This window comes from Poecilia reticulata, chromosome 11 (genome assembly GCF_904066995.2).
Source record: "Poecilia reticulata chromosome 11, P_reticulata-male-v2, whole genome shotgun sequence".
Lineage (NCBI taxonomy): Eukaryota > Metazoa > Chordata > Actinopteri > Cyprinodontiformes > Poeciliidae > Poecilia > Poecilia reticulata.
In genome coordinates, this window is record NC_088840.1 from 14,099,157 (window position 1) to 14,124,259 (window position 25,103).

At 43.3% G+C, this 25,103-nt stretch overlaps 2 protein-coding genes across 5 annotated transcripts in view; one reads left to right on the forward strand and one right to left on the reverse strand.

Annotated features, from left to right (window-relative positions):
- On the reverse strand, nucleotides 1–24,877 carry LOC103472378 (ankyrin repeat and IBR domain-containing protein 1-like). Of its 2 annotated transcripts, XM_008421991.2 has the most exons (21): nucleotides 24,587–24,877; nucleotides 19,166–19,506; nucleotides 14,177–14,348; nucleotides 13,967–14,098; nucleotides 12,992–13,183; nucleotides 12,008–12,125; nucleotides 11,698–11,918; nucleotides 10,812–10,900; nucleotides 10,584–10,728; nucleotides 10,264–10,424; nucleotides 9,984–10,072; nucleotides 9,624–9,754; nucleotides 9,218–9,352; nucleotides 8,361–8,447; nucleotides 8,199–8,265; nucleotides 7,958–8,103; nucleotides 7,695–7,873; nucleotides 6,734–6,785; nucleotides 6,558–6,614; nucleotides 6,281–6,404; nucleotides 1–4,842 (listed from the first exon to the last, which is right to left on the reverse strand). In XM_008421991.2, the coding sequence occupies exons 2-21, from the start codon at nucleotides 19,351–19,353 to the stop codon at nucleotides 3,548–3,550; spliced, it is 3,780 nt and encodes a 1,259-aa protein (XP_008420213.1). In that variant the 5' UTR covers nucleotides 19,354–19,506; nucleotides 24,587–24,877; the 3' UTR covers nucleotides 1–3,547. The 2 variants fall into 2 exon arrangements, with proteins under 2 accessions (XP_008420213.1, XP_008420214.1); XM_008421992.2 differs by lacking the exon at nucleotides 6,558–6,614.
- Nucleotides 22,583–25,103, forward strand: part of fam83hb (family with sequence similarity 83 member Hb) — a 29,657-nt gene continuing 27,136 nt past the window's right edge. For 2 of the 3 annotated variants that reach the window (XM_081613040.1, XM_081613041.1), the window contains exon 1: nucleotides 22,595–22,686. The gene's annotated coding sequence lies outside the window, so the exon portion shown is untranslated. Of the gene's footprint in view, nucleotides 22,687–25,103 lie in introns of all 3 variants that reach the window. The other variant, XM_008421988.3, reaches the window with a different exon arrangement.

A 25,103-nucleotide genomic window follows, 5' to 3' on the forward strand; every position in this document is an offset into this window, starting at 1 on the left:
CACATTTTCAGTTCTTTTTATTGAGTAAACTCTGCACTGACACTTTCACTTGTAGATTTGGCCACACATCAAACCTTTCTTGAGACCAGGCGGGAATGTATCAAGTAAAATCAATGAAGAGTGCAGTTTCTTTCTTTTTTTTCCCCTTAATTTATGAAGTTGTTGGTTCAGCGCAATAAATCAAGAATACAGTGAGAGGGGCACCAAATGGCACTGGACAGTTATTCAACACAAACAACCCTATTCTAATTTAGAAAAAAAAACAAAAGTAATAATCATTCTACTCCACCTGCCAGCTATGCTGGTGTAAAATGAAGACTTCAGGTTCAGTGCTTCCACTGCTCTACGACGCGAGAGAAAACCGACCTGTAACCTGAAACGTCACGGCTCGCACCGGTTCCTCCGACGTCGCGACAATCGACGTTAGCCGTTTCATTTGGGGTTATCACGTCAGCTGCATCGGATCTCGAGCCATGAAAGTTTGATTAAAGCACCAAAGCGTCTCTCACCACAGCGGGCAGTGTTTGAATCTCCTGTAAACATTACAGCAGGGAATAAAAATGACGTAATGTTCTAGCCTGAGCGAATGAAACAAACTGAACGTTCAGATAAACCGGCTGCTCATTTGTAGTGTGAAAACCCTCCAAAAAAAAAAAAAAAAAATCAACCTCGTCACTGTGGGGCTCATTTAGGACAAATGAGTATTTAAAGCGGCGTTTCCTCCGTTTTCTTTAAATAAAAATCTTTGCTCTGAAGGTTTAAAAAGTGAAAACTAGAATAAATATAAACAAATACGAGATAAAAAGGCACACAGACCAATAAAACTCTGGCCTTAACTCTTGAAAAGAAGATCATTTCTGTCTTAATTCATAAAGTATAAATTACAGTAAATTCCCATCCCACATCTAATCAATTACAGCAAACTGTACCAGTCAACAGCAGTGGAGTAGATATGATCTGCTTTACAGTACATTAACTATTACTTTGTCTCAGATATTATGTGCAAAACTCTTAAATCAAGCAGAACATAGCAAATTAAGTCGCTTGAGGTGTTTTTCCTTTTAAATGTCAAAAGAAAATAATGCATTTAATGACTTTTGCTGTAGTGTGAATTTCTTTTTTTTTTCCTTTTTTTATGAGCCTCAACATCAAAGTTAAAATAATGAGCGTAATTAAGTTAGATATCAGCAAATAAAGCGATGCGTGTTATTCCCCTGTAAGAATTACATGATGGCAACGAAAAAAAACAAAAAAAAACGCTCCACTGAAATAACTTCTTTAACCATTTCACATTATATCGTTTTACATTTTGATTCGCTGGAAACTTGCCTTTCAAAATAACTCGCCTGAATGTGTTATAGCTGAGATTTACTTTGAAATTATGCAAATTTTAGAGTTTTGCAAACAAAAATTACGAGCCAAAGTGAGTTAAATGCAGCTTTGATCAAAGGTTTACAGAGACACACCACGGTGCTCTACGGCTGTCATATTAATTTGGGGATTCAATAATTAATCTTCCCATTTTTGAAAATCATAACATGGCACACATAAATTCAGTTTTAAAAACAAAGTCCGGGCAGAGACGTCTTTTCTTTGGCTCAAATATGAACATATATTCACACATATTTAGCTGCATGTGGAACAGACGGCTGCACTTCATCTGTATGCTTTTTCAAGCAATCGACAAGCTGCTATTATTACAGCTGTAGCTGGCTAAACCACTTAGCTGACTAAATCATTTAGCTAGCTAAACCATTAACTAAACCAGAGGTTCCCAAACTGTGGGGCGTGCCCCTTTGGGGGGCCGCCGTGCCATTGCAGGGGGGGTGGGGTAAGTCGTCTGTATGAAAAAAAACCCATCAACGCTGTGTGCGCTGGGTTTTTACCTTAGAATGGCCAACTCTGTTATTCCTCAGTCAATTTGATACAATAGGGGCTTCCACACTTCCCATATCTGTGTCCTCTGTCACTTTTATCAGCAGTTAAAACCGTTTAATCCGTTGTTAACATGTGGTAACGTGTTTTTACGAGCCGCCTTTAAACGCAACATGAGCGCTACAACGCTGTGCGGCAGTGAAGGAGACCTGCTGCTGCTGTGCAGAGCTACGCAGGCTTGTGTTAGAATCATGGCAGCAAACCAGCAAAACACAAAGAACTTTTCAGTTTTCCCCCCAAACTAACCGACTGTTGAGTAAAGCTGTTGGATGCAGGTAAAGTTAGCTAAAAGATGACTAGCTAACTAATATCAATACATCATCTTAAGCTTGTTAACAAGTAGCTTGTAGGCTACTGGTGTTGTCTATGTTCAGCTACGATTCATTTTTCCTCCTAAAAAGTTGATTCCTCCCCCATTGTTTGTCTGGAGCTGGAGCTGAGTATAACAGGAAGTCTCTAGGAATCCACCCCCACCTTCGCTCACACACATCGTTCAACCAGACAGCTATTTGTAAGTCATGGGGGGCGGGGGAGCAGAAATAGATTGGAAACCACTAGGGGGGTCCAGGAGAAAAAGTTTGGGACCCACTGAACTAAACCATTTAACTAAATATTGGGGTGCATGAACATATTTGAGCCTGGATGTATAATTCTGACCATGTGTGCTGTTGAGAAAGTCTCTTAACTTATTCATCTACTTCTTGGTCCAACGCTCCTAAAAATGGCCTTAAATGGCATAAGGAGGAGCATTGTTGTGATGACATGCTGAAGGCGGAGTGTCGGAAAGTGTTGGAGATTCTTAGAGAGACAGAGGCCCAATTTCAAGGCGCCAAATTGCGAAGTTTGAAATATGCAGCATTTTGATAAAAACTGAAAGTAACAGCTACTTGACTGGGTTATAAAATGGCATTATGTGCCTGGAAAATACACACTATTGTCCCTTGCATAACTATTCCAAAGTGTGAACTAAATAAATAAATCAATTAGAACCCCAAATAAACATGACCAGGCCTCCATGATGAGTGTATGCAAACTCCACTATTCTTCAGTTGCACTGAAATGATTCTTTCATCTGAGAAGCGCCTTTGAGCAAATCAGTCCACCGTGAGAAGGGATTCGACTTTAAACGTCCCTGCAGCAGAAACACAACAGTACAACATGAGAGTGATGCAGGAGCGATCAGTGTGTTGGCACCAACAACAGGCACGGGAATCTGAAGTAAGCCCCTCTGATTGTACAGCGCACCCATCGGGCTCCAGGTTTACAGCAATCATCTATAATCAGTCAGTCAAGTGTTAAAACATGAGGCAAGTTTGGATTGCAGCACCAACACTTCATCCCTAAACTCAGGAAATAAATATGAGAAGCAGGAGGATAAATAATGCTAATAATAAAAATAAAAACCATGGTTCATGTGTTCTGATATCAACGGATTTTCTTTCATGTAATCTGAAACGTTATTTTTGTTGTTGTTTTCATGAATAATTGGTTGTCTGTTTCTGGAGCAACAGACAGAAAGCACTTAAACTGTCCAACCTGTGTGTGACATCATCTTTAAATACAGTATAGTACATCCGGTAAACACTCTGATCGGTTTCCTCTCTGCTCGCCGTCACACCAAGTGTTCCTGCTCTTCCCACTCCTCCGGTGACCCGCTGCCCTCCAGCTGCAGCACGGTGTCCGCTTCGCTCTCTGCCGCAGCCGCCGGGTCAGCTTGGCTGTGTGACCGCGGGTGTGTGTGCTCTTCGTCCAGCGACAGGTCCGACACACACCCCGCGCTCACACCCTCCTCTCTGACGTCTCTGTTTTCCAGCTCCAGGGAGTCGGGCCTCTTCGGAGCCTCGCGGCCGCCGGCTGCGCCCTCCAGGGGCTGCCAGACCGGTGCGGCGGTCCCGTCCTTCTCGGCGCCGGCGTGCGTGTCGGGGGAGGAGTCTGTTTCCGTGGTGGGCGGGGACGGGATGAGAGCCAGGTTCTGGGGGTTGTTCTGGGGGTTGATGTTGTTGTTGAACCAGGCCATGATGTTGTCCAGCAGCTGAGCGCTGGCCGTGGGGTCCAGGGCCTGCAGGCTCTGGGGGTCGCTGGGGGTGAAAGGGCCCCCTGGTGGAATCACCGGGGAAAGCAGCAGCTCTGGCTCCAGCTCCGGCGATGGGAGGCACAGCTGGACAGGAGGCTGGGGCTCGGACCGGGGCGGGTCCAGAGCGTAGGTGGAGGGATGTTCGGCGGTGTAGGAGCTTCCCGGCTGGTAGGAGCGCTCCGCTTCATCCGGATCCCGGCTGTACTCGCCAGGATGGGGGGGGTTATGAGTGCAATCCAGCGCACAGGAGGCAGTGTGTTCACTCTCAGCCGAATAGGAGCCGCAGTAGCTCGGCTCTTTGCTGTCATGATGGGGGTCTGTGACGGCAATCTGATCCAGAATGGCGTGTGGAGTCGATGTGTTCTGGTCCGGCCTGTGGCCGCAGTCGCTGTAAGGAGCAGCGAGCGCACCGCGGCTGCACGCCAGCTCCGGGTCCATGTAAGGAGTGGTGATGTTCCCCAGCTTCATAAGGCTGTCTCCCAGCTCCAGCAGCTCAGCGCTGAGGGTGGGAGGAGGGGGCGGCAGGGGCAGGGAGCTGAGCACGGATGGCTGTGTCGTGGTGGAGTCTGTCCTGTTGGGGGGCCGAGGGGGATCCAGCAGGGAAGCGGGAAAGGAGGGGCCACGGGCTCCTGGAGGGTCCTCCATGTTGAGGGAGTGCAAAGCGACGTCGGCCAGATCACCCGCCGTCCCCGGCCTCCTCTCCGCGCCGCCATCCAGGCCCTGCTCTCTCCGGGACTCCTGGAGCGACAGCTGGATGGCGAGGAGGATGTTGGGGTCGTCTTCGTCGAGGGAGCCCAGGGCTCTCCGGCGACCTTCAGTCCTCTCTGCTGGATCTGAAACGAACGGCGAGAAGGAAATATCTCGGTGAAACGAGGCCTGATGCGCTCCACCGGATTATAAATCGATCTGAGTGATCACGGCATGTGTGTTTCGATCGGACCAGAGTGATGGAGCAATAAAGTAAAATCCTATTTGCTGGCTGTCTGCTGCACTGACAAACCAGTTATATATAGAGGCAAGAATAGAAGTTGCACGAGTATTTGTCAAAATCAGAGAACTGCCCCCTTTATAGTAAACCACTGAGAAACCTGCACAAGATTTAAGCTTTTCGTGGTAAAATACACAATATTCATGTTTCTTTTGCCTTTTTACATTAAAGTTGATCTATTCTGCTTCCTCAAAGAAGTCACTTTAAATCCAAATAATCTGCTGCTGGCCACACCCCCCCCAACTCTACACGTACACGTGAAAATGGCTGCAAATAAGACACACAATTATGAAAAGCATTAGTAGAACCTCCTGCGCTACCGACAAGAATGCAGCATTAGGTTTCTGAATGGTAAGTCAACAAAAAACACTTGTTTATTCCAGTAGCCATTGTACAGTGCATATAGCAATAAAACCAGCTGACCAAACGTGCCGCTGCTCCACAAGTTGATGCCCAGAGCTCCTCTGAGGTTGCTAGGTAACAATACGGCGCCCATTGACTGTAATTTAACGATTTTGAAACGGCTCCTTTTCTAGACCCCCAAAAACTTGTCAGGGTGGTTCTTAAGCACTTAGACTGTTTATAGAAATAATTGAGACGCAAACAGAAGTATGAAAACATACAAAGTGTGAGTTATGCATAACAGTTCCCCTTTAAAACTATAAACCTCAGAGTATTTTATAGAGCTCTTATGTCATAACCAACAGCACTCCAAATTTGGAGGTGGGGTGAAACTTTCAACACAGCAAATCAGGCCTTTATGGAGAGGCATAACAAAAGCTATTGTTGAAAGAAAGTTGTAAAATGTTCCTGTGGGAGATTTAGCAAACACACATGGATGTAACCTACCACCTGCTGTGTAGAGCTGATTGAAGGACAAACAGAGAAATAAATACAGAACTGTCATGGCAGGAAACCTGTTTGGAGGCTGCAGAAGACTTGAAACTGGGGCGAGGTTCACCTTAGTAGGACCACGATTCTGAGCACACGGCCAACCAGAGCTAAATCCAACTAACATTTTGTTGCTAGACCTGAGAATTAATGTTCATAAATGTTCTTCATCCGACCTGATTGAGCTTGAGTGGTTTTACAGAGAATATTTATGAGCAAAGCTCCAAAAGATCACTAAAAGTGTTCACTCCGCTTTACGATTATGCACTACTTTCTGTTGACCTTTCGCATCAAACTTTCATCGAGTACATCTTGTGGTTCTAAGCTCACTAAAAGTGAAGAATTCAGGTGGATAAAATGGCAGAGAGTGTGTGTTAAAGCTGCAGCCAGACCTGTGTTATCGCTCCTCCTGCTGGTCTCCGGCGTGTTGCTGCTGCTTCTGAGGTTGTGCAGACTCAGCATGTCTCCTCTGCGTCGCGGTCTGTGTCTGCGCCGGTACTGGATGTCAGCATAATCCTGCAAAGAGCCGTCGCCGCATTAGCCCATTACAAACCAACGCCAGAGCAGGTGTCTCATAAAGTAGTTCATAACGAGCAGGCGTGCAGCCGCAGGGGAACAAAATATAGGCCATGCATTTGCACTTTGTGCCAGGGAACTATGGTACGTTACCTGCGACTGTCTCTCTCTGTGATCTCCTGCTCCCAGCACAGAGTGACGGCTTCCCATCTTAACACACATAAGCACACTATGTCAGCTGCAGTCATGCTGTAGCAGGACTTCATGCAACGGCAGGTCAGTAGCGGTAGGCTTAGGAAGCATGAACGGAAACGTTTTTTGGCAACTACCTCAGGTGATGCAAAGCCAAGGTACTCCCAGTCCCATGATCCTCCAGGGTAACTGCAATACAGATTCATCCAAAAGGTTCCCACATATTTTGCAAAGTTTCAGACTTAATGGCTAATTTCAAAATAGAAAAAGTTTGATATGAATTATGGCAGACATTTCTAGGTGACGAGCTTTAAATATGCAGAAAAAACCCAAACAATCCCCCCCTCAAAAAAAAAAAAAAAGCAACAAGTACAAGACAGGAAGGGGAATAGGACACATGGGAGAGAATGTACAACAGAGGAAAAATATCTAAGGAAGGACAAAAAAAGACAAGAAAGGAAGGAAAGCAAGACAAGAGTTGGGAGGAAGGAGAAAGCAAAGAAAAGAAGGAAGGAAGAGATGAGTAACAAAGAAATGACACAGACAAGGATGTGATGTAGGACACAGGGAGAAGGAAGAAAAAGGACAAGATAATAAGGGAAGTGGGACAAGGAGGGGGAAAGACAAAGAATAAAAGAAAGGAGTAACAGAACAAGAAATGGAGACAGGGAGGGCACAAAAATGAGAAGAAAGACAGAAGACCACTAGGAAAGTAAGAGAGGAATAAAATAAGTAAGAAAGGATAACCCAGAAAAGAAAGGAAGGGTGGACACCAAGATGGAAGGGAGAACAAAAAGAAAAAAGGAAGGAATTGAGGACACAAAGAGGGAGGAAGGACACAAAAACTAAGTGAGAAGGGCAGAGGGATGGATGAAAGGTAAGGATAGAAGGAGCACAGGAGGAAGGAACAGAAAGACACAACGATGTTTGGACAGAAAGGAAAAACACAGAAACGGGAATAAAGAAATCCAAATATTTTGCCATGCTCCTACTTTCCTAACTAATATTTATACAGGCCTGTGTAGCAGCTCCATGTTCAGTGAATTTCAGATTAAAGCAACAAGAACGACAATGTTAATAAGCAGATTTGTCGCTTACTTCCTGCGAGGCGGATCGGGAGAGTCGTTGGGAGCGACGCCGCGGGCCACCGATGCCAGGAACTCCTGCCGCTTCTGCTGCACCAGCCGCGCTGCGCTAATTATTTTGTGCCGCGGCGTCCTGAGGTACGGCCGGTTGACCTTCTGAGCCAGATCCTCCACCACCATCTCCAGGTCCGTCTGGTGAAAACAAGGGGGACAGGATGAAAAAAAAAAAGAAAATCTCTGAAAGGTTTCCCCGTTCCGGAAATTAGCCAAGAGTACCTGCATGAGTTCAAATATCTCCTTCTGTGTGCTGCCCTGCTGCAGAAAGAAGCCGTACGGGTAAGAGCACTTCAGCACGCGGCGCGTCTTCAGCAGCTCGGTCACGCCGTCCTCAATGAAACGGGTGTCTGGAGGAGTGCCCTCACCTGGAGCCGGACAGATACGCTGTAACTCAAGAACGTTCGTCCAGCTGGTTCCGCTGCTTAGGCAGGATCCAAACGGGCAAAGTTCAAAGACTCACGGCTAATGAAGGCTCTGCTCAGCTGCTCCATCTTCTCTTTTGCCGTTTTCAGCAGCTTCTGCTCCAACTGACCCACAGAAAGGGAAAGGATGCACAGAGAGCATTTAAACATGAAAAGCACAGCACATGGAAGTGCTGATCATCGAAGCATGCGCTTAGTACCTTGTAACTGTGTTCGTGGTTCTTGAAGCGAGTGTAGTAGTGCATAAAGCGGTCCAGCTCCTGGAAACTTTTGTGCTTCTTTTCTGCCTGGAAATAAATACATAAAAATACTCGATGTCATTAGTAAATGTGCGGTAGTGTATTAGCACATTAAATTATATGAGGCGTTCGGACATCAAGTCCCATCAACGCTGGATATGAACCAGGATCTCGGATCGTTTGAACGCTGCTGGATCGTGGGAAACTTTAAGAACAAGCATGACATTACTTCACACTTTGAATCGGCACTTAGGCTTTCTTTGCCATTTTCCTGATTTATCTACGCACCGTGCTGCCTCTGCTTTTCAGGCACGTATACCTTTGCTGAAAAGTTACGTGTAAGTTCGCTTCATATTATTTAAATTATACTATATATATACAAGATATTTTCCCTAGAAACTAGACCAAAAATGAATATCTTTGATCTAATTTTGTGTTTTTGCAGTGTGTACTTTTATTCTGGTTTGAGAGAAGCCTAAGCAAATCTTTTTTTTAATAGGTGACAAGTGATTGTTTTGCTAATGTGGATGTAAATATGAGAAAGGGAAAGCATACTGTGTGATGAAGAGCCCTGTTTTACGGAAGAAGATTAGGGCCACTGGAATAAAAAAAAAAAAAAAAACAGTTCTGACTTTAATCTCAGAATTCAGAGAAAAAATTCTGAATTTGACTTTAACCTCAGAATTCTGACTTTTTTCTCAGAATTCTGAGATTAAAGTCAGAATTTTGACTTTTTTTTCCCCATTATTTTTTAATCCTCTTCCGTACTGTTTTAAGCTGAGAAGAAAAGAGCGTTTTTGTTTTTTTTTTTTTTCTACCTCCACAGTCATCTCTTTGGACTGCTCTTCTAGCTGCTGAATGACCTCATAGCGAGTGCAACGATAGTAGCCTCCCGTGGACGAGCTGTGCTTCTTCCACTCCTCCAGGCATATCCAGCAGAAATCATATTTACACTGCATGGAGAGAGAGAGAGAAAGGCAACAGCATTTCTTTAATACAGAAATACAGAGTTCGGGTCTCCAAGCAAAAATGTACAAAATTCTAGACTTCGGAGTTCATTTTAGAAAATAAAAAACAAGAGTTTGCCATGATCTGGAAAAGACGTTTCCAGACTCTGTATTGAATCCTGTATAACCCACATAACCAGAGTCCTAAACTCTCATCATACAATTAATCAAAACGTGTCAACAAACGACAAGGCGGATCAGAGATTGCGCAGCTTACTTTGGCACATTGCATGTGGTTGCAGCCCTCATTCTTCTGAATGGGCGACTTGCAGTTGGCACACGGTTTGGAGTTGGTCAACAACCACAGGCAGTTAGCGGCATCTTCGTACGCCTCGCTCACTCCTGCCACTGTGGCAAAAATCACACGTTGGCGACATTTCTCCTGTCCAACACCAGCATTCAGGCAAACAAGTCAGCAAATGTGAGAGACCTCAACACCTGTCAGGCTGTTAAAGAGATATATTGGAGACTTCCTGGTGGAAAGATCTGACAGCTGCAGTAAAACCGACTTGTTGTGGTTCAAGCTAGAAAGATTCCTGGTGACTGAAAGTTCCCGGAAAAAAAGATTGGGGCTTACATTCCTCAGGCTTCATCTCTGTGACTTTCTGGAGCCAGTTCCTCCACATCTGACAATCACACGGCTCGTGGGCCTCGCCGAGGCATTCCCTGCGGACACAAGGGTAATAAACAGAGCTGAGCACAGAGAAACCAGCACAAAACCGGCTTGTCACTTTAAAATACAACAGAAAGAGGGGATAACATTTCTGCTTTTAGCTTTTCTGACAGTGTTAAGACAAATTCTGTGGACTCTGTGTGTGTTTATCCCTGCCTGCAGAATAATAAATTATGGTGTTTACCAGCAGAACAGGTGACCCTTGCCACAGTCGACAGCTGGGGACGGCAGCAGGGGGAAGCTGTGGGGGTCGCTGTCTCCGGGGCCCGGTCTGGTGAGCCTCACCGCTCGCTCACAGCGAGCAGCGGGACACCAGCGGATGGATGGGTTGTTTTCCACAAAGGCCTGCACGCATGAGAGGTTAAAAAAACCCAGAGATAAACGTTGGAAAGCAGAGAGGAAAAGGTTACACAACACTTTAAAAAAAAAAATAAAATACAAACACAAACTGGACGTAAAAAAATCTTTCCTTTGATTCCAATAATCTGAACATGATATTTCTACCTTGATATCAAACTGCAGGTAGCGCTGATCCATCTCTCTAGAAACCACGCTCTCTATCACATGCACAGGAACCAGCTGGTAACACTCGTAGGCAGGGCAGAAGATATTGTGAGCATCGCCTTCCTGAATCTTTATGTTGAGAAACCTGAAGGAAAACAAAAGAAAACAATCAATACGGGCAAAAGATAAGAACACATACAGGGCGCACGCTGGAATTAAAGGCCTTACCCCTCCCAACAGGATCTGCAAAACTCATGACCGCAGGACATGTCGATCGGGTCTTCAAAGACTGAGATGGAGCAGAGGCAGATGCCACACTGCAGGGAGAACGCAGAGAGTGAAGACACAATCATAAGCTGTTTTACCTGCCAGAATATGATAAAACTGTCCTTAAAACAATACTGTTTGCTTCTAATGAACTACATTTTTATCTCTAATGTAAAGTATTCAAAGTTTTCATTTTGTCATGTTGTTACCAAACCCTACCAAGTATTTTATTGGGAATAAATGTGAAGGAGCAATACAAAGTGGTACTGAAGTGGAGTAGCTTAGAAAGTTTTCTAAACAAAAAAAAAAAAAATATATATATATATATAAAAAAACAAAAACTGAGTAATTAGCTCCCCTGATTTGACACATCGATCAATAATTTATTTTGTTGTTAATTTGACCTGAAAATAGTCGGGGGCAACTCTCTCTGCCGGATTTGCAGCATTGAAAACACGTTTTTACACATTCCTCTTTGCAACATTATATCTGTGAACATTGATCTTCAAGTCTTGCCTCTCCCACCTTTAGGTCAAGTAGTTCATCTGAAGACGTAAATATGCTTTGATGTAAAAAGCGTTGCAGCTCTGGCTGTGTGTTTTGTGTGACTGCCCTGCTGCAAGGTGAACCCCTGCCTCAGTCTAAAGTCTTTTATAGCCTCTAACAAGCTTTCTTCCAGAATTTAGCTCAATTTTCTGTTAAATGTTTTTATGAAAATAAAAACACAGAAAGAAGAGAATAGCAGAAGGGATGCTCTTTGATCTGCTGCTACCAAACCACAAATTTAACTCTTCATGTAAAGGATGGTTTCCATGGCTTCTTGCTGAACTCTTTCCTCGTTTCTCACCGTAGCCAGGCCTTCCTCTCCTGGTGTCAGGCAGCTGTCGGTGGGGGAGGTGAGGGTGAGCGTTAGGGGTGAGCGCGGCGTCCTCGGAGTGCGGGGAGACGGCAGGGTGTCCCAGGCGTTGTAGCCGCTGGGCGGTGGGGTGGGCATGGTGACGCCAGAGCGCTGGCAGCAGCCTTCAGCATCAGACATCCAGGCTTCCAGAAGCTTTTCTCTGTCCCAATCTGAAAGAAGGACATAAACAAAAGACTCTACGGCATCATTATGGAAACATAATTTTAAAATATCATATTTCGCCAAGTCAGAAACGCACCATGCGCTCGAAGCAGGGCTTCAGCCGTGAAAAGAGGAGCTTGCAGCATGTCCGCAGTCTCTACGATCAGCATGTCCTTCAGTCGGCGCAGATCCTGAATCTTCAGTCCCTCGTAAGGCTGGAAGGAGAGAGAGAGAGAGAGAGAAAGAAATATTCAGGTGAAAAAAAAAAAATTGGAATGAGGTCAGCTTTTATCAAAAACGAGAAAATAACTGTGCTGTGATAAAACTGGGAAAGTGAAAAAGATCATGAGAAACGAACAGATACGTGGGGAAGAGCGGGAGGGGGGTGGCTGTAGTGGTGGGATGGAGAGATTAGGTATTAGCATGGATTTGGCTGCAGGAATAAAGATCAGTCTGGTATCTGTTGGCAGCAGCTGCTGCTATACAACTGTGCTGGTCCCCAAAGTGCAAGGAGGCTGAGAAACAGGACGAGAGGTCTGGCATGTGCGTGCACTAAGAACCACTAAGCTGTGACCTTCGTTAAAGAAAAACCGCTGCAAAGACACAATTCTGTTGATGAAGTAAAAAAAAAAAAAATCTACGTTAATGTGAAAGCTGTGATCCATTTGGTACAAATCTACAGTTTGTTCTTAGGCAGCTTGTTTACTTTGACGTTATAGCATTTAGCCTGAGAGTCCAATAATTATGATACTTTTTGCGCTTCTATAAACAATTTCTCTAGAGCTGCAATAACTTTGCCTTTAGAAAGCTTTGCAAAGTCATTTTGTAGACAAAATAAATACATATCTGAAAGGTAACGATTAAAGTAACATAAACAAAGTCTATGCTTTGTTTAGTAAAAAAAAAAAAAAAAAAGGAAATATTGTGACTGTCATTACATAATCATTTCAGCCATGTGTGTAGTTCTGAAGCAAAATGTGTCAAGAAAAAAATAAATAAATAAATTCAAAGATACAACACAGGTATAAAAATAACTTGAGCCAGCAGGAAACCCCTCCAGATCTCGTAACCGTGTTCTCACCTCCTTGTATTGCGGCAGGCGGCTCTCGCCGTGTGTGTCTCCATTTGACTGCTGAGCCGAGGCGCAGGAGAAAACCATCTGTGACTCCAAGCTGAGTGCCAAGTCGGTGTGGTGGTGCCGCTCGGCGTGATCGCAAGGCGTCAGCTTGTCCTCGTCCTCCACAAAGAGATCGGCCTCGCTCTGGATCAGCAGCTACGCACCGGGAGAAGAGCAGGAACGCGGAAAAGAGGAGAGATGATAAGAGAGATAAGAGAGGAGAGATAATAAGAGCTCAATGCATGAAAATGGATTTACGTCGGAGGAAACAAGGTGACAAAGTTAAGGTTTCCCCAGAAAACTTGCTAAGCCCGGTTGGTTGTGGCGCTCGACTGTAACTCATCCAGCGGTCAGCTGTGTTTTTGAGTTTAAAAATGTTTGAAGTTGACAGGAAATTTGAAAATATCACTTGATAATTATGTGTTGTTGGAAGATTCATATTTAAACACCAACTATAAAGTCTTAAAAAATGCAAACATTTAAAAAAACTTAAATAAATAAGCAATGCTAAGCCTGGTGGGGGCACAAGAAAAGCCTGGTGGCCCGCCAGGCTTATAATACACCGGGGCAAACCTTTATAGAGGTAGTTGAATATTAAGAAGCATAAAAACTATCTATAAGCAGTGGAAATGTAGTGGTTTCTAATGTTCCTAAAGTTCAATAAATTAGTAAAAAAAACAACAAAGAAAATGATAAACAAAATACTGATGGGTTTTATAATACTGACTCAGTTTTACACACTTTCCACATATTTAGATGTTGAAAAACTTTAGAAAACAAAACATCCTTTTCCTTTCACACCAAAGTTGCACAACGTAAAATCTAAATAAAATACACTGGGCTTTGCGGCTTTACTTTCAGGAAATGTAAAAAAGCTTAAATCTTGTGGAAAAAAGGAGAAAATATATAAATATACTGTCTCAACAGGGTTGGTCTCACCTCCACGCAGCTCTTCATGCCTGCAGCAGCGGCGTAGTGCAGGCAGGTGCTGTGGTGGTTGTCGGTGGCGTTCACGTTGGCCTTCTCGTACTGGCCTCCTTCCAGTCTGGCGCCGGTCCAGCTCAAGATCATCTGTCCTCGGGAGGAAAGCTCATCATTATTACATCTTAAATTTGTGTACACCGCACGCTGCTGTTGGTGCGTTCGTACCTGGAGGCAGTCTGCGCGGCGCTGCTCGTCCCTCTGCGGTCGGGCCAGCCGTGGAGAGAGCGCTCCCTCTGGCAGTAGCAGGATCTGCGGGCCTTGGCACAGGACGTGGAGGCATGTCTCGTTGTGCACGTTGCGCTTGTTTGGGTTGCCCTCTTTGCTGAACAGGAACGACCTAGCCGAGTCAGAAAACAGCAGGTGAAAATCAAATATACGTATAAAAAAAAAAGAAGTTATAAAATAGTGTTGAAGGAATCAAAAAAGAATAATACGGGAAGCAAACAGACAAAGAGTAAGAACAATTCAGGTGTGTGAGAAAGTCAGGATGCTCAAGATGAACAGCAGAAAGCGGTGGGAGAGGCTGTATGGCACAATATTGACTATTTCTGCTCAGCATCTCGGAGATAATCGTCATGCTGGTTGACACATGGGGATTAAATGAATGTGCCTGTTGCAGGAGTCAGGATGTTGCTGCAGTTCTGTTTAGCAAACAGTTTTCCTTCTGCCATTTGTCTGTCAAAACCCCCATTTACTGATTAGAGCCTTTTAGTTGGCACCGTGGTTCTTATTCGACTAAATGGTACAGCTGTAGAAAGCCTGATTATTTTAGACCCTAGCCTTTCTAATCAGAATTTAATAAAAGAAGAAAACAGGATGTGACAGCAAAAAGATAAAAATGACTTAAAATGACTGGGTTGTTTTCTCCACAGACTGTTCAGATGTAAATAGACGAGCCTCACAATGATTATTCTCAGGTCGTATTAAAAATGCTTTGCATTACAGTGACCATCGTTGCATCCAAGTAAACATATTTACATATAAATTTCTTCAGCTGAACAATAAATACTACATTAACAGGCCTGAAGAAGCATATACATATATATACACACCCTATTAATATCTTAAATATACATAATATCTCAAAATTCAGACTAGGAGTGAATTCGGCGCTTTGTTAATTTGTTCCCTCGTTTCACACTGATGTGCTTGTACGACTGCAGATCAGCCAACTTCTCCTGACAGTTAAATCTTTTTTTTATATAAATTATGCTAATTAACAACTGTAAAATCACTTGCATATCATTTATTTCCACTGCATATCATATTCAAGAAGATTACATGTTTTCATTGACACTTGTTTCGGCCAGCTAGCTCTTGCGAAATCAGTGATTATGACCATTGATGGAACTAATGTAATGTAACCAAAAGTGACCTCTGACTGGAAGGTAATGTCCAATGAAATCACATAATCATAGTTCCTTACAGTAGACTGAGTGCTTTACAGAAAGTAATATCAAACCACTGATTGTTAAAGCAAGTATGAGACATTCCCAAAGTTGGAATGACTTGATGTGTGGACGCTGTGAAACGTCACAGAATAAGAGACTCGTTTGTTGACCAAAACCTGAGAAATGGTCCTTTATTTAGGGGTTTAGCTGCCTTAAATAAGCTGACGAGAGTGACTGATTTTCCCATAACTCTCCAAAGGAAGTTTTTTTTTTATTTTAAACCAGAAGACCTCCAGGACTTTGCTGCTAGTAAAGATTGCATTCAGACATCCAAACGAATGCCAAATAAAGCGTTCCAGACAGTCCTAAAATCCTTTGGAGTGCATTCACACCTGTGTTGTCCGCTGCCTAGATGCAATCAGATCCCCAAGGATGGCTCTTAGTGTCAGGTCTGAACGTTCTCAAAGTTTTAAATGTTTTCCGAAAGCGCAGCCCAGCATTTTCCCCTTTCGACCCACTTATCCTGTCAGCCACGAGCCCCTGCAGCTTTGCTCTAATCACAGCACACAGCCAATGCACTCGCACAGTAATAATCGCTAATTATTCCCTCTCAGCTCCAAACCAATACCCCCCACCTCAACACATTTACACGCACAAAAGCCCTCCGCCAAGGCTGAATGGAGTCGAGTCCAACAGGGGACGGCGGCTGGCGGAGGTCACCTTTTAGACATCGAAAGGCAAGTGGTAAATCTGAGCTCCGAGACTAAACGCTTCCTGCTTTGTCTCTCAACAATAGAGGTTAAACATTCTCAATGAGTCGGGGTGGCTATTTACATATTTTCTAAGACTTCCTACTCACTTCTTGTGTAGGAAGGGTCACACTTCCTGAACTGCGCCCTGTTTCCCCGAAATAGTTGCATTTGTTTCACCATCTCAGAGGATTGCATGTCAGGCCGACCCACGGGGCCCGACTGCAGGAGCACGAATAAGAAGGGAGCAGATATGTTAAAAATAATCTGGAGAAGGAAAACTACTGAACCCACGCATGTCTTCTTATATTAGTCCTTATTTTGTCTGAGACTTCTCCACTTGTCTCCATCCATGCGAGCCCGCTGGAACAAAGGAGCATTTCCTCCGATGCTTATCAGAAGCATAGCTCAACGTTCAGCACGCCTCCCTGCCCTATTATAGGTTAGTGGAAAGGAACACAAATAGCACACCAATTGATTCGTCGTGTGCAATGTTCTCAGACACAGACACATTAAGTAACTGTGGTTTTCTCCAACGCCCTCCGCCCACCCCCGCCCTCCAACCTCCTCAAATCCTAAATGCTCCTGCACACATGCAGATGCACAGATAATTGACTGGCCTTTTCAAACAAGCTTCCTGTTCTAATCGTGGAAAGAAAGCCTAAGAAGTGTAAAAAGGAGATAAAGGCAACTGAGGGAAAGATCCAGCTGTCTTGGTCACAGCCAGCAGTTTAATAATCTCTACAGGAGGTACAAAACGCTACAATGATCTCTCAACTCCACATGTGTTCCTTTAGTTTGACCCTGGCATTTTGGCTTAAGACTTAGCAGATCTGCTTTATGTTTCCTGCCTTGACAAATGCTGCCGTCACTCCCGTTGTTGCTGTGCCGGTGCTTGTGTCTGTGTGCAGCGACTTTAATCGAATGTGAAGAAACCGAGACTCCCAACTGCACAATGCAGTGGATTAAAATCTAATAATACTCTTACAGGGGAGCTGTGGAGATTCAGCGTTGCACTTTCATAAAGTAGAGGAGACTCTCAAGAGTTGGCTTGTAAAATATAAGTAAAATCTATCCAAGAGGCAAATATATTATATTAAAGAAAGAGAAAATGAACTCCCCCGCCCCCGACTGCATGTTCTGAGGTCGGTTCTGTACCCGTCTTCAGTTTGTAACCCAAAGCCCATGACCTAATTTATTTTAAAAATCCCTCCGAAACCACAGCAGAGCATATCCATCCTCTTATGTTCATCTCAAACCCATTTTTCTAGAACTGGTTGACGATCAACCTGAGAAACTTTTGTGTCCGTGGTTCCGAAACTTTGGTCAAGGTTCGAATAAGGGAAGCATAATGTCTTAGCAAATCATCCAGAAATCTCTTAGAAACAAGTTAACTTTATAGGTGACTGTTAATATAACCAGCAGAATATTGAAGACAGAGGAACACCGTAGAATCATTTGCTGAGTACTCAGCAAATGATACGATTCGATGCATTTTCAAGATTTTCTGAAAGACTTTAGAGCGACTTTGATTTTGGTGACATTTTGTGACTCTTCCATAGACTTGGATTGAATTAATTGAACTGATGGAAAATTTTTTGTCTCATTCCTTTATATCATGTAATTTATCTATTTCATTTAATTAATTAATTAATTAATTGTAACTGGTTGTTTCATTACATGTAACTTTTTAATGTACATGTGCAACTGGGTAAAAAAAAAGCATAATTTAAGTCATGTGGATTTGACATAAAAGTCAAAGTAGGATTTAATGCATTGATACTCGCGGATGAAAAATCGATACCTTCTGAGGAAAAAAAATTTGATAAATATCGTAGAATCGATAAAATTACACAGCCCTATGGAAGAGTGTCCATTGTTGAAAGAAAGCCACAGGCTTTCTTTCTAGAACTACAAAGACTCATTTGTAGTTCACACAAGCCATGGAGGCGACAACTAACTGCAACTTAACAGGTTAAATTTCATGAAAGCACAATTAGAAAAGCACTGGACATGAATGGCTTGTTTGAAATAATTTAAGGAAGACCGTGTTCTCACTTAAAGGAAATGCAGCGGTACAGCTCGGCTTTCCAAAGCCACATCTGAATGAACCAAAAGTCTTTTTAAATAATCGCCGTCGGAAAGATGAAAGTGGAGACATATGGCTGTAAAGCAGTACACGGTTTTTGGCGAAAAGATGAAAACCACATATTAGCACGTACAACTCATACCAACTGATACGCGCGGCGATGGAGGGGTAATGATTGGGGTTTACCACAGGGCTGTCCTGTAGTCTGTAATTTTGACCTCAATGTGAGGTAATTTTTGTCATGGCGAGAGCTTGACTGAAACTGAAAGTTACTGGACAATTATCTCAAAGACTCTAGAGAGTCGGTCAAAATGTAGTGCAGAGTGGCTGGGGGGAAAAAAAAGAAAGAGTGGAAATTCTGCAACAGCCCAGTCAAAGTCTAAAACTCAGAGGAGGCTGGGAAGGATTTAAAGCGACTGAAAATTGCAGCTTCAAGACTTTGCTCTCAGAGAAGGTTTTGAACCAAAGGGTACACTTATATTGATAGTTGCGTAAACTTGCTTTCTCCCATGAGTGTATTATCAGGTACATGGAGAAACTGCTGCTGATCAATGTTGCCGACAAACTTAGCAGCGCACTGAAATTTCAAGAGCTGTTTTTTTTTTTTTTTTTTTGAGATTGGACTCAGACTCCAAATTATCCTTGGAACAAAATTTTATCACAAGTGCTCCCTGATGTCACTGATTATGTTTGAGGCTTTAGTTGGCAGCTTCATATCAGACTAAATAAGATTAGATTTTCCCTTGTACTCAAGGCTGATGCATTTCCTTGTGGACTGCAGTGTCATTTAGAAACTCTGTATGGAAGATAATCTTTTCTATCTAACATTGCAACAAAGTCACTGATGACTCATTGCCTTTTTACTCTGCCTTAAAAATGTAAAAAGAAGAAGTAGAAGAAAAAAAAAAAGATCTAAACAACAAACCTGAGCAGCCGCGTCATGGCGTGGCGGCATACGTAGTGCAGAGGTGTGTTGTGCTGGTACTGCTCTCCGTATGATGCGTTCGGGTCCAGGCTGTCCCTGAACTGAGGGTTGCCCTCATACAGCTGCCAGGCCAGCGCCTCGTCGCCGCTCACCAGCGCCTTGCGGAACTTGGTGGCCGTGTTGCCCATTGCGTCGCGCTTGCGGTGGGCCACCAACTGGGAGCCGTGGCAGATCACTCAATGCTTGCCTACGCCTCAGTCCTCCACCTCCTCCTCCTGTTCTGCCTCCCCCGATCACCGCAGGTCACAATTTAAAGCAACATGGTTCTGCGTCCTCCTTCCCTGCACATAAGAGAGAGACAGGCAGCAGATTGATTGGAGGGAACTGCGTGACACAAGAGGAGGACCAGATTTGAGGTAAGTGGAAAGAAATAGGTTGGGAAGGTCAGGAAAAGAAGAGGGACGGGGGAAAAAAAAAAAAAAAAAAAGGACAGGAAGTTTGGGAGTAGAGATAAAGCGAGAGAGATAGAAGGAGAAAAGCCTCAATCAATCACTGCATCGATTGATCAGCTGATGTTCTGCAGCGAGGACATTATCTCACCAGACATAAAAGAAAACAGAGAAGGAGCCAGAAAGGAAGGAAGATAAGAGAGAGGCCCAAGCTAGAAGAGTCGGTTAATGATATCCAAGTTATTGATCAGCAAGTCAGATGATGAAAAGCACTGTCAATATTACCACAGCTGGCCACTGTGAGTCTAGGGGCAAGTAGCTGCATATATTACACAGTTGATACGCTTTCCAGCCACCAAAGGCCTGAGAGTGAGTTTAGCCATGCAGCACTAAAGTACCAAGCCAAACCAGTTTTACTTTCTCTCGCAGGCGCTAAACCCAAAAATCACAACTGTGGCTGCTCCCACAGAGGAGGCTTACACGGTACAGTGATCTGAAAAAGCATCTCTGCGCTTATAGGTTTCTTCTTCTGCTTTTGGAACAGTTCTATATTTCAGACAAATAAATCTTAATAATCAGACAAATATGATCTCTGTGAATACAAAAGGCATTTTTCAAATGATGATTTTATTTACTGCAGGCTCAGGAAAAAGATATCCAAACCAACCTGGATTAATGGTAAAAATGGTAATCTCCCCCTAAACCGAATAAATTTGGCAGCAACCAATCGGTGCGTTTTACAAAGCTTTGGAGGAATTTTGGCTAATTCTTCTTATTAGAATGGTTTTAATGTAGCAACGCTGGAGGGTATTGGAAAATGATCCACCTACTTAAACTCATACCAAAGAATCTAAAGTCAGACTTTGACTAGACCTGTACAAAACCTTAATTTGGTTTGTTTTAAGCCCTTTGGGATAGACATGCAGATTTACTTTGGGTAATAGTCCCACTAGATGATTAAAATAAGCTTTAATTTAAGGTCAGGAAATGATGGGCTGACATTCTCCAACAGGATTTTGTTTTGAGAGAAGTGAGCGCATGATTCCTTCAGATTCATCAAGTCACCCAGTATCAAGTATTTGGGAATATAAAAATGTTTGCCTTTCACATTAATGTTGATTCATGAACATTGACCTCAACTAAAGCAGTTGATGCATGCGGTCCTCAAATATTTCTGATTCTCTTGGAATTTTCTGGATGAGCCCATGTTGTTTTGAAGCAGGCCAGCCACTCCAGTATAAGGGTCATCACAGTTCCACGTTTACTCCATATTTGGATAATGGCGTCCAGCGTGGTTTGGTGGAGTACCAAAGCCTTAGGAATGACTCTGTAAACCATTTCACACCAACAAATGTCACTCTTTTGCTCATTTGAATTTCTTTTGAAATAATTAGCACCATGTACTGCTTTTTGAGATATTTTAGCCTTCTCCATGTTTTCAGCCAGATTCAATTTACTTACCAATTTTGAGTGCGCCCACAAAATTTGGTCATCCCAATGATCAGTAAGGGGGAAATTTCGGTTTCCACACATCGCCGGGTGGCATTAGCTTTCTTTCCCTTAATAAATGAATAGATAATTATTTAAAGACAGCTTCTTTTTAGTCAGTCAGGTTATATTTGTTTGATATGGAAATCTGTTTGATGATCCGAAACATTTAAATGTGACAAAAGCAAAAAAGGAAATTAAATCTGTAAGGAGGGCAAATACTTTTTCACAACACTGCAAATCCTCCCATCGCTTCCCGACAACAGGAGCAACTTTTATTTATATATATTGCAAAAACAATAACAATGGAGCGATGCAGGTAAAAAAAAACAACAACCAACAAACAAACAAGCAGCATCTTTCTCTGCTCACATGTTGCATATAATTACCGTCGTTATCAACGTGTTCTGCTTCGCTTCCTTCCTGATCCTCCCCACCTCTCCCTTTTCCTCACAAACAGCTAAGCCCGTCTTGAACGCACACGCAGCGACGTCCCGTAATGAGCGGAGTGTGTGACGAGCGCATGAGTCTGTGTGTGTGTGCTGGGCTGCTGAGGGTATCATTACAGTCTTCATTCTATGGCCATCTGTCTGGCCTTCACAAAGAGCCCACTTTTTTTTAGGCTGGCTACAGTTGGCCGCTGACTGCCCGGACTTGGGAACATTTGAATAACGTGGATGAGTGTCTCACCCCCACCCTCCTCTGCGCTGACAGACAGCGAAAATGTACGCTGACAGACGAGACACAAGGGTCAAACAGAAGCAGATAAGACTGAGAATGATCCCAAAACACTTCTGGATTCTGTGTTTTTGTGCAAAACCCAAGTACTGAAGTGGGCTGCAACAGTTAATGGGTCTGGGTCAGTCTGTCTGCTTCCCTCCTTTTTGTGTGCACTAGTTTACTTCCAGTTCACTTCACCTCTGTGCATATATCTTGCCTGCCTCTTTTACTAAATAAGGGCAGGAAGTCTGGTCAAGAAGGAATCCTGGAATTCAAAGGATTACATGTCTTGAACTTGGCAGGCTTCCTGTTAAGTTATCCAGTGGTGTAAAATCTGAGGAAGACGTCATTTAGTGGTCAGCTGGAGCTGAAACATTTGACTAATTTCCTGTTAACTAGACGTTCGTCTTTTCAGTTTTAAATCCAATTGAGAATGGAGGTCTGAACGATGTCGGAAAAATCCACAGTAATGAGTCTAATTTATTCCAGAGTGCTGCACAGGCCTCGTGCAAAAGGACAACTAAAACACTTAAGTTGCTTAGGAATAGTAAGAGATTACAGAGCAAGAGAAAAAAAAATACTCAATTTATTATGTCAGAATAATAAACTTGTGAAAGACTTTACATCGTAATCTGATTAATTGATCAAATGCAGACACTTTTGTGGACAGTGAGGGTTGGTTACCAGTATCAAAGTTTAGGTTTGAAAACAGCAAAATTTTTTCCATGTTACGGTTGTTGTCCTTTAAAGTTCTTTTAATGAGACGCCAGAGAAGTTGCCATAGTAACCAGAGTTTTTCTTGGTCGTATGCTGGGTGGAGTAGGCCTACGGCGCCCTTTCTCCATGCGTTGCTGCACACTCAGGGTAAGTTTGCTGAAATATGTTCCCCCATATTTAAAGAAAAGATGCTTAAGTTGTAAAAACGCAAACAGCACAACCCATAACTTTCGTTAGGGTAACAGAAACATGTACTTGAGAATGTGGCGGTTATAACACATTCTCACTCTTACATATCCAAAGCTTTTACAGAAAAATAAGTTATTCCTAGTGCTAATGTAAAATCTAACATTCTGTTGGTTAAATGTAATAAATAAATGTTAGAAATACATTCTGGGTATTTTTTTTTTTTTAAATGTTGATACCTTAACATAACATTTCACTGTGCAAGTAATGTTAAGCGGATTTTAGCTGGTTAATTAGTCGGGCCTATTTACTCAGGCATGCAGCTGGCTGCTTAACAGACATGTCGATTGCAGCCTGCCATAAAAACCATCATTCGCCCTCTGCAATGCACAGTGTACAGTAACACCAGTGTATCAGAAGCAGCATTGCTTTCTACAGAAATAATTTGGGTTATATGGTTGAATGAGACCACAAAGGCCAGCATTTACTCCGCGACATACATCAGCATCACCGTTTCCCTGTTGCTAGTTCACTAATGCTACTTCCTTGACCCACTTATGACAGATAATGTCCACTGCAGGAATACTTCAAAAGTGCTGCAGTTTTGCTGACTGTCCGACTAATTCATCTAGCCAGCTTGGCTCTTGTCAACCTCACTCAAATGCTTGCCAATTTCTTTTTCCTGTTTCTAACAAATCAACTTTGAGAACACAATGCCCACTTGCTGCCTTATAGATCCCAACTGCATAGTAATGTCAGCACCTAAGTGGTGTGAAACTAATAAGCACTTTGGTTTCCAAGACTGGACTGTCTATGTTGTTATCAAGTGGAAACATCTACAAACACAAGAGTTTGTCTTTTCTGTAAGCAAAGCAAACCTTTCTCTCAGTAAGCTAAAAAGTAAAATGCAGCAATAGGCGGGGGAGGGAGAGGTCTGTATAAATACAGGTTGTATATGGCTAAAGAAACCTCTGATAACTCCAGTCCTTTCTCAGGTTTCCCATTATAAAGACTTTTACTTCAATTATAGCAGCATTGAAACTGTAACTTAATAAAACCTTGGTGTTCCTTAAAACCTGAAACCACCCAAGGTTTAGGAATAATTAATCCTTTATGAACTAACAATACATTTATTCAAGGTTTTTATGTACTCATACAATAACACAACATTGATGTGTGATTTTGATTTTAAGATATAGTTAGGAGAATAACAATTCACTCTTAGTGAAATCAATAAATACACCAATAACAACTGCAGGAGGATGAATGGTTCCCATCATCTGACACACATTAACTTAGTTGGAGTAGGTATTGTTCCGCTGCTGCAGGACAAAGTCTGTTTGTCCAAACAGACAAAACTTGTTGGAGTCGGACACAGAAGCAGCTCTGATGACACACAGAGCGACTTTTAGGGAAATTAGCTAGGTCACAGTGTATCAGTTAAATATCGGGTGGTTATCCTCCGAAGTGTGTCAGCATGAAATGGAGCACCAAACAAACAACAGCCGACTTCTCTCTGCATGTGTTTGTCCATGCGGCCCCTCGGTCTCCCCCCCCCGCCCCCCCTAAACGCTCCTTTGTTTCAACCCGCTGACAGTTTGTATGAATCACCAACCAAACAATGGAAAGGTGGAATACATACTGCGAGTTATGAGCTTCATCTTCGCTCTAACCTGTTTTCAGTTCGTCTGTTAAGAGAGGGTGTTGTGGTGAGAAACGTTACCACCCAAAAACCAGCAGCCAACCTCCGTGTTGTTACCGCGGCTAGCCAGCTGTCTCTCCGTGTTTCTTCTTCGGTTAAACGTTAGCGGTTTGTGTTAGCTCCAACTACCAACACTACAGCTGGACTGCTTCTACTTACACGTTTGGAAACTGGCGGGCATCAACAGCCATCGTCTTACAAATGTCATTCGCTTCTCCGGCTGCAGTTTCCCTCAACCATCCTCTCAGCCATCGGACCCCGGCGGAGGACGATAGTGAAGATGCTGCTGACAGCGTAGAGGCGACACGGACTCTGCTCCAGCTTCACTTTGTTGTTGCTAACACAGAACAGACCGGATACAGTGCGCAGGCGCAGTTCTGACAACGATCCCCACTCCGCCCCCCAGCACCAGTGACGTAATTGTTGACGTATCGCTCTGGGGTTCCGCCCACTGACTTTCCCAGTGGGCGGAACCCCAGTGGGCGGAACTTTGCGGTTCCCCAAACAGACCGCTGACTAAATTACACCAGATTTTAAGGGGAACAGGACAAAATATATTTTTACTGTGGCGTTGAGTAACAACATTTACACCAAACATTCAGGCAGTTTAACAATTTTTACAAAGTAAAGACGACAAAGTCGTCTTCTTCGTCTGTAAATTTTAATCGCAGTGTAA